General features: G+C 52.4%; 1 protein-coding gene across 1 annotated transcript; it reads right to left on the reverse strand.

Moving 5' to 3' along the window:
* Positions 1 to 274: 274 nt before the first annotated feature.
* Positions 275 to 9,343, reverse strand: RAB3D (RAB3D, member RAS oncogene family). The gene is made up of 5 exons (NM_001191375.1): positions 9,172 to 9,343; positions 7,352 to 7,618; positions 6,512 to 6,630; positions 6,297 to 6,421; positions 275 to 1,075 (listed from the first exon to the last, which is right to left on the reverse strand). Exons 2-5 carry the CDS (start codon positions 7,577 to 7,579, stop codon positions 888 to 890), a joined length of 660 nt encoding a protein of 219 aa, NP_001178304.1. The 5' UTR covers positions 7,580 to 7,618; positions 9,172 to 9,343; the 3' UTR covers positions 275 to 887.

Below are 9,343 nucleotides of genomic sequence, written 5' to 3' on the forward strand. Positions count from 1 at the left end.
GCTTAAAACATTACCAGCCAAACAGGGCCCGTGGAAGGCAGGGCAGGGCAGGAGAGCCTAAGCTTCTAACTCTGAATTAACTCCTGGTAAAAAGTCCTCAGCAGGAATGCATGATTCTCTGCCTGGCCCAGAGCAGCCCATAATTTCCAGAATTCTATTCTGGATTGAGAATGCAGTGGGTCAGCTGTAACAGTGGCAGGGTCGAGCAAATTCTGGGGAAGCTGAGAAGGCACTTCTGGGGTCCCTAAAGCCGCGGGTGGGGGTAGGGGGCGATCTGGGAAAAGCCGCTTTAATACTGCTTTCACAGGCAGAAGATCTGCAGGTCAGAAGGGAGGGGTCTGGGAGATGCAAAACCACCACCCTGGTTCACAGGCAGAAGGTTCACAGGCAGACTGGGCGATCCTGAGAAAGGACCTGCCTTCCACATCTCCACGGATGAATTCTGAGATCCCTCCCACCAACTCCCCACTCCCACCCCAACTGCACGAGGGAAAAGAACCATCTCTGGCCAGCACACGAACTAAAATCAATGCCCAACTCAGAAACGGATGCGGATAAGTGGTTCTAACCCAGAAGGCATGGCGGTTGCCCCTTCACCAGGCGGAGTGGGACGCGCCGTGTGCGTGCTCACTATCACCGTGACAATGCCAGGAAGCAGCAAGCTCGTTGCACGCCCCTTCCCCAGACCCTGCCCGCAGTGCAGGGTCTGGAGCCTGCGACAGGGCCTGCTTGGGCAGGCTGGTGGCCTTGGCCAGAGAACGCGCCATGCGGGAGTGGGGGCGGCCAATGGGAAGTTGGGGGCGCCCTGAGCTTGGAAACAGCCCTTATGGCTCATGCCTCAGTTACAGTCTCTGCCGAGGCAGGAGTGGGTGGGGTGGGGGAGTCTTCTAGCAGGGACAGCTGCTGGGCTGTGGCGCTGGAGTGTCCCCCAAGGCCGGGCCTTTCCCATTGCTGCCAGGACTAGAGCTGGGTTCCAGGGACTCATTCATCTTCTCGCAGATGACGTCCACCAGGCGCTCGAAGACCTGCTTCACGTTGATGTTCTCCTTGGCGCTGGCCTCGAAGAACTCAAAACCTGGAGGAATAGAAGATGGGAAGATGTGGGAATTCCCTGGCGGTCCAGTGGCTAAGACTCCGTGCTTCCACTGCAGGAGGCACGGGTTTGATCCCTGGTCGGGAAACTAATATCCTACATGTTGTGGCAGGGGGTGGGGAGGGTGTTTAAACATAATAAATGGCATTAAAAAAAAAAAAAGATAGGATGATCTGTGAAACCCTGGGGGGTCAGCGCCTGGGCTATGGCATCACACGAACCTGGGTTCCAAGCCCAGTTCTGACCTTCGTTCAGCTGAGACTCTTAGTCTTTCGGAGCCTCAGTTTGCTCTTCTGTAAAATGGGAACAATGATGCTGCTGATGTTGATAAAAATGTGTGACAGCAGCGCTTGCCCGGACTACCTTGCGTATCTCTTTGTCACAAGGCAGCGGTGGCAAGAGTCTTACCCCAGTTAAGCGGTACTCATCCTCTATCCAATTTCTGCTGCACAGGAAGGCACAGCCAGGGTGCCCACAAAGCCCAATATTTATGTGGACCTTTTAAGCGCAGCCAAGTATTTCACATGTTCTGGAACATATGCTCCAGGTCAAATAAAACAGGACTGGCTTCAGCCCAGGGCTACCCAATCTGTAACCTCTGTCAGCCAGATAATGGCAGGTTTCGCAGAGTTTTAGAGAGCATACAATGTACGCAGTTCCTGGCCTACAGAGTGCACTAAAAACAGTAATAATAATAATAGGCAGTGCTTACACAATGCTTACTATGTGACAGGTACTTTTCTAAGAACTTTATGTAAATTAACTCATTTAAGGATGCTCTGGGCATGCGCAGTCACTCAGTCTGAGGTAGATAGTTTTTGTGGGGGGAGCTGGACCATGCAGCTTGTGGGATCCTAGTTCCCCAATCAGGGATTGGATCCATGCCCCCTACAGTGGAAGGGTGGAGCCCTAACCACCTGACTGCTAGGGAATGCCCTATGCTATTATAGCCCATTTTATAGATGGGAAAACTGAGGCACACAGCAGGAAAGTCACTCATGTAAATTCACACAGGTTAACACACTCAGGCTGCCTGGTTGAAATAATAACAGATTAAACATTTCTCGTGTACCACCTTGGGCCTCAGGAGGGAGGGCAGGCTGGCTGATTCCTTTTGGGGAAGGGGAGGGTGAAGCAGATTTGAATAGACTTTTAGCATCACAGGGATCATCATAACTTTTTCTCTTAAAAAAAAAAAAATGTTTAGGAACTTCCCTGGTGGTCTAGTGGTTAAGAATCTGCTTTCCAATGCAGGGGATATAGGTTCAATCCCTGGTTGGGGAACTAAGATCCCACGTGCCTCAGGGCAACTAAGCCTGAGTGCTGGAACTACTGTGCCCATGCTCTGCAACAAGAGAAAACCCAGCGCTGCAACAAGACCCAACAAAGCAAAAAAAAAAAAAAAAGCTTATCCACTTAGCAAAAGGTGAGAGGTGGTACAAATGCTTTGGGGCCCTGCCCAGAGTTCCTGGGCTACAAGAAGTGGCCCAGCAACCTGAAAATAGGGTGCACATGACTGTCCTTCCTGCACCCTGCGCCCCGGTTCAGGATCCACCTGCTGGGAGCTATGGTCCCCAGTGTATCCCCATCTGCCGTTCCCAAGGTAGGCCAGAAATTCAGACAAATGTCCAGGCTACTACACACAGCACAGGGTGAACAGGCCTCTATTCTAACCCTTGGAGAAGGCAATGGCACCCCACTCCAGTACTCTTGCCTGGAAAATCCCATGGATGGAGGAGCCTGGGAGGCTGCAGTCCATGGAGTTGCGAAGAGTCGGACACGACTGAGCGTCTTCACTTTCACTTTTCACTTTCATGCATTGGAGAAGGAAATGGCAACCCACTCCAGTGTTCTTGCCTGGAGAATCCCAGGGGTGGGGGAGCCTGGTGGGCTGCCGTCTATGGGGTCGCACAGAGTCGGACACGACTGAAGTGACTTAGCAGTAGCAGCATTCTAACCCTTGTCATTATCATGCAGCACTAGATAAATATCATTATAATTAGTAAATATATAATTATCCATCTATGTCTCCACTATTAGAATACCTGCACCAAGAGGGCAGGCTGTCTATCTGCCTTGTCCACAACTGCAGCCCAGGGCCTGGCACAGAGCAAGCGCTCAGAAACTACTGACTGAATGACTGATCAGATGGATGGATGGATGGGTGGGTAGAGGGATATATGGATGAATGATGTGATTTTAGATGGATAGATGTACAGGTGGATGGATGGATGGGTAGATGGGAGGATGTATAGATAAGTGTATAGATGGATGGATAGTAGATGGATGGACGGAGAGATGGATATATAGATGAATGAATGGATGAATGTATAGATAGATGTATAGATGGATGGATGAGTGGATGGATGAATAGATGGATGAATGGGTGGATGACAGAGGCAGGAAACGACCTCTATCCTGAGCCTGGTGATCATCAATGTCACCCCACCGTCTTCCCAGGCAAATTTGGCATTTCATTAATCATGTCTAGCTCTGCCTCAAACAATCTTGAGTTTTTCTTCTTTTTTTAAGACTTAATTTTTGGCTGCCCCACACAACAGGATCTTAGTTCCCCAACCAGGAAACTGAACCCATATCTCCTGCAGTTGAAGTGAGGAGCCTTAACTACTGGACCACCAGTGAAGTCCCAGTTTTTTTTTTTTTTTAACACCTTATTTCTTCTAATTATGAATATTCACTAGAGAAACTACTGAAAAGTATCAAGTCAGCTAAAAATGTTGTATGTAATCTCTTCACCCAGAAACAACTACTATTGCTGTTTTGACATCTAGCTTTCCACTTAAAAAAAATACATAATTGTTGGGGTTTGGTTTGTAGTGGGTAGGAATATGTGTACACACGTGTGTGGATTTTTTTCTTACAAAATTGGGGTCCAAATCCATCTCCTAACTTGTTGTCTGATATTTTAAACTTAATGGAAGAGCGGGAATCGCCCCCTGACCCCCAGGAACTAGATGTTTTCCACAAGAAGGTGTGAGCAGGGGACTTCCCCGGTGGTCCAGTGGTTAAGACTCTGCGCAGCCACGGCAGGGGGCAAGGGTTCAATCCCTGGTCAGGGAACTAAGATCCCCCATCCCGCGTGTTGCAGCCAACGACAACAACAAAGGTGTGGGCAGCATTCTCAAGTATTCCAGCCTACAGCAGGGCCCCAACAGCTGACCCCCAGCACATCTGTAAATGGGACCCAGGCTCAGGTTCCTAAAGCACACTTGACAAAGGAGCAGAGTCAAACCCCAAACGGGGGACCTTCCACAGAACAAAGACCCAGTTTCTCCAACAGATGATGGCAAGAAAAAAAAAGGAAAAGAAAGAGGGGATGGTTACGGTCCAGGGGTCTGTGAAGTTTCTCTGCAAAGGGTCAGAAAGTAAATCTCTTAGGTTTTAGGCACAAACATCAGCAACACTTCACAATCATGCTAGCTAACGCTTAGATGCAAACCACACATACGCAGGATTCTGTTGGCACTGCTTCATGCGTCATAACTCATTTAACCCTCCTGACAAACTAACCAGGTGGGGCTGTTATTATATTATCTGCCTTTCACACACGAGGAAGTGCTGGCCCAGAGAGCTAAAGTCACCGGTGCGAGATCACAAAGCCATCAAGAAATAACTGCAGTTAATGTTCAATCAGGGCCAGGATTTGCTTATTTAATCTAACAGTCCTATGAGGTAGATGAGGTTTTCACCTGTTTCCTAGATGGAGCAATGGAAGCACAGAGAGGGTAGGTGAGATGCCAAAGGTCACATAGTTAGTGGGTTGCAGGAGGGGATTCTAGCTCCAGAGTCTCCGTCCTTAACCCGCCCTCCCTGCATAGTGCTTACATTCCCTCTTGGACAGAAAGTCCTGGGGAGGGCCTAGAATACTCCAGGACAAGATTTTCTTTTAGCTTAAACTTTGAATCGAGAATCCATTCACCTGATTCACAAAGGTAGGCTGAAAAGTTCCCCTCCAACCCTGGTAGCATCCCAGGTCACCAGGATTACTAGATCCTTCTGTATCTTTCCAGAGTTCCTTTAAGCAAACATCAATATACATCAATATATACCCTTTTTAAACGCTAATGCAGGGGTTGGCAAACTGAGCTGCAGGCCAATCTGGCTTGTTGCCTATTTTCTTTATAAGTATTTATTCAAGAACTAAATTTAAGTATATTGGGCCTTCTTGGTGGCTCAGTGGTAAAGAATCTGCCTGCTAAGGCAGGAGACACAAGTTCGATCCCTGGGAAGATCCCCTGTAGAAAGAAATGGCAACCCACTCCAGTATTCTTGCCTGCAAAATTCCATGGACAGAGGAGCCTGGAGGGCTATAGTATGTGGGGTCACAGAGTCAGACATGACTGATCGACTGAGCATGCGTGAACATAGCTGATTTATCATATTATGTGTTAGTCTCAGGTGCTGTTGCCTATTTGTGTAATTAAAGTTTTATTGGCAGACAGTCACACTCATTCACTGATGTATTATCCAAGGCTGCTTTCAGGCACAGCTGAGCAGTTAGACCCTAGGACTGAAAATATTTCCTATTTGGCCCTTTAAGAAAATGTTGGCAAGGGACTTCCCTGGCAGTCCAGTGGTTAGGGCCCCTCGCTTCCACTGCAGGGAGCATGGGTGCAGTCCCTGGTTGGGGAACTAAGATCCCACAAGCTTCACTGTGCAGCCAAAAAAAGAAAATGTTTGCTGATCCCTGGACTAAAAGCAGCAGCCATACCCACTATTCTGTAGTTTGCTTTTTCCACTTACCCATATATCCACAGACTGCAGAACATAAAGGATGGCCTGATCCTTTTACACAGCTGCATAGTATTCCCTCACGTGACTATACTTTATGTGTAGCTGCTTCCCCCACTGTGAGAGACTTGGGAGGCTGCCAAGCTTTCCCTCCTAATAACTGTGCTGTAATTTGATACACCCGTCACTGCCCACACGGGTGTTGTTTGTAGGATAAATTCCCAGAAATGGTTTTGCTGAGTTTGGGTTCCCAGGGCAGTTGGGCAGTAAAGGTTATCTGTGGGTAAATCCTCTGGAATTAAATGTAGCAGGTGGTATACATGCAGGTATTTTTCTGGGCAGATCTTCAAAGGGCAAAGTATTGGTGACTGGTTGGACCTGGGACTCAAGCATAGGGATGGAGGTTTGGTTCTGGGAGGTCCAGGGCCTGTAGCCCAGGTTGGGCACTGACCAAGGTCGTCGGCGAGCCTCCGGCCTTCCTCGGTGGGCACAACACGCTCATCCTCCAGGTCACACTTGTTCCCCACGAGGATGACCTGAGCGTTGTCCCAGGAGTAGGTCTTGATCTGCGTGGCCCTGTGGAGTTGGGAGGGCTGTGTTAGGCCAGAGATTAGGGTCAGGGAGAGAGGGTGAAGGTCAGGGGGTAAGTGGTCAGCAAGCACTCACCAGTCCTGCACGGCAGCAAAGGACTCCTGGTTGGCAACGTCATACATGAGCAGGAAGCCCATGGCTCCGCGGTAGTAGGCTGTGGTGATGGTACGGTAGCGCTCCTGGCCCGCCGTGTCCTGGGCACACAGTGGGGTCAGGCATCTAGAAGCCACCCTGTTCCCCACCCTACCTCTCCAGGTGGGCACCCCAGCCTCACAGCCCCAGTCTGATGACCAGGACATGGACCTGCCCTCACAGCCCCCGATTTAATGGGGAGAAATATGGGCCTGCTCTAGTCTGATGGAGGGGACATGCACCCTGTCCTTGAGGGGTTTCCAGTCTGAGGGGTCGGTGGCCTCTCAAAGACTTATTAAGCCCCCTATGACCTCATCTCCAAGAACCAACTTCATGACCACAAACAAGAACCACCTTGACCAGAGGGTACCACCTTGGTGCAGACAGTCTGATGCTCATTACCATGACAATCATTACCAGCAGGTGCTTTGGGAGCTCGAGCATGACTCTGAAGAAGCTCAGTGGGAGCCTCCGGGCCTGTCCCAACAGGGTACCCAAACCTCTTCCCCATTCGTCACCAGATCTTCTAATCCAGCTTGGGTTAGTACTGTCTCCCCCTCAGACCCTAGAGAGCAGGGTAAATCCCCCTCATCCTGATGAATTCACTTCATGGATAATACCCCTACTGCTCTTCACATCTACCCCAAGCCCTCTCCCCGGCTCTGGATCACTGTTGCTGACCTGGGACCCCTCCCCACAGCCCTACACCCTCGCCTGAGCTTCCCCAGAGGAACCCCAGCCCCTGCCTGGGCCGGCAGACCCATAGACTGCCGCCTGGCCCACCCAGATCTGCAGCTTGATCCTCTTGTCATGGCGGTAGACTGTCTTGACCTTGAAGTCAATGCCCACGGTGCTGACAAAGGCGGGCGTGAAGGAGTCGTCGGCGTATCGGAACAGGAAGGATGTCTTGCCCACGCTGCTGTTGCCAATGAGCAGCAGCTTGAACATGTAGTCGAAGTTCTGGTCCGCTGCATCCCGCTGGCCTGTTGGGGGGTCTCCAGCTGATGCCATCTTGCCAGGGAGCCTCCTGGAATGGGGAGAGCTGGAGGCCTGCAGGGAAAATGACACCGGGAATGGTCCCAGTGTCTACACTGGTTGTTGTTGTTTTAGTTGCTAAGTCATGTCCAACTCTGCGACTCCATGGACAGTAGCCTGCCAGACTCCTTTGTCCATGGGATTTTCCAGGCAAGAATACCAGAGTGGGTTGCTATTTCTTCCTCCAAGCAATCTTCCCAACCCCGGGTCTCTTGCATCAGCAGGCAGTTTCTTTACCACAGAGCCACCTGGGAAGCCCATGCACCGGACCTGGGCTCAAATCCTGGCTCTGCCACTTGGACGTCAAGTGATCTTGGATGCGTCACTTGCCCTTGTGGGGCCTCAGAGTCCTCGCCTAGAAAATGGGGATGTTTGCCAAATGCAAGGGTCCAGGTTGGGGGTGCCTCATCGGGCTGCTGAGGAACCAGAACCTTCGGAAGGTGCAGGTGTGGACTTTGCCCCGGGGCGAGAAGCTGGCGTGGCCCAAGTGTGAGCTGGGGGTAGCTGGGGCTGTCAGCTGGATAAAGCCGCCGCCCCCCCCCCCCACCACCACCCAGGGCCTGGGTGTTGACTTTGGCAGGTGTTAGCCACCCGCCTGCCCCTACGCAGGCCAACTTTAAGTCCTTCCCTGAAGCCCATGGGGAGGGGGCTTTAAGTGGATACACCCCAGGGTTCAATGCCCAGTTCTACCCCCAAATGGGGCCTGCCACCTTCTGTTTGTCAAAGGGGCTGGGCCCATCTGCCTCCCAGGAAAGCTGACTCACCCCAGCCCAGCGTCAGCCCACAGAGGCCAGAAAGATGGTCTTCCAATCCAAGGAAACCACCCACCCCAGCCACCACCCTGACCACCTGGATGGGCCCTTCCTGTCAATCTGTCCCCACAGATAAGGCTGCTTCATCTGGGACCATGCACGCCCTCAGTCACTGCAGAGGCCTATTTTCCTAGCTGTTGTGGCTGCTCCCTGAGCCTCACAGGGAGGCCCCAGAAGGCCTGGGTGAATGTGGGGCAACCAGCAGAGGCACCCCTGGCAAAGCCATTTCTCAACTACCCCCTGAGGCTTTTATCCAGGTTAAAAAGGAGGACCCAGCCGGCCCTCCTTTCCTGCCCAGCCCTCTGCCCCACCCCGTGTTCCGGGAGAACGAGTTTGAGGAGGGGAAGGGAAGAGGCAGGAAGCCTTTCCCCATGCTAGGCAGGGCAGCTGGGATGGGGCCCCAACTCCGCCCCACCCTCAGCCCACCTGTCAGCCGGTCCCACCTCTTATCTTGACCATCTGGCGACTCTCCATCAGGCCAGGCACGAGTTAAGGGACCCCGGAGGGCTCGGTCCTGTCCCCCTCGTCACCTGATGTGGGGCGCCCCAGCCAGTGCTGGGGAGCTCCGAGCTTCCTCCATCACCATATGGTCACATCTCTTGTCTCCAGCTGGGCTTTCTGCCCCGCCCGCGCCCCATTAACGCTCCCGATGAGCCCAGCTGGGTAGGGGCGAGGGAAGTGGCGTCCCCCGCCGCCTGCCTTTGTTCCCCAGGACCCCGGCCCTCCCCCGCTAAGCCCCAGTCCCCCCCCGGAGACCTGCTGGGACGCGGAGGCGCAGGCTGGAGTGCTCTCCCTCCGAGGGAGTCACTTCGCGTAGTGGGGGACGCTGGCTGCGAGGGTTCTGCCTCCGAACTCTCTGCGACCTGGCCCTGGTTGCGACCCAGACCCCGCAGCCGCAGACGCCGCCGCAGCTGCCAGCAGCCACCCG

Source organism: Bos taurus, chromosome 7 (genome assembly GCF_002263795.3).
Source record: "Bos taurus isolate L1 Dominette 01449 registration number 42190680 breed Hereford chromosome 7, ARS-UCD2.0, whole genome shotgun sequence".
Classification (NCBI taxonomy): Eukaryota; Metazoa; Chordata; class Mammalia; order Artiodactyla; family Bovidae; genus Bos; species Bos taurus.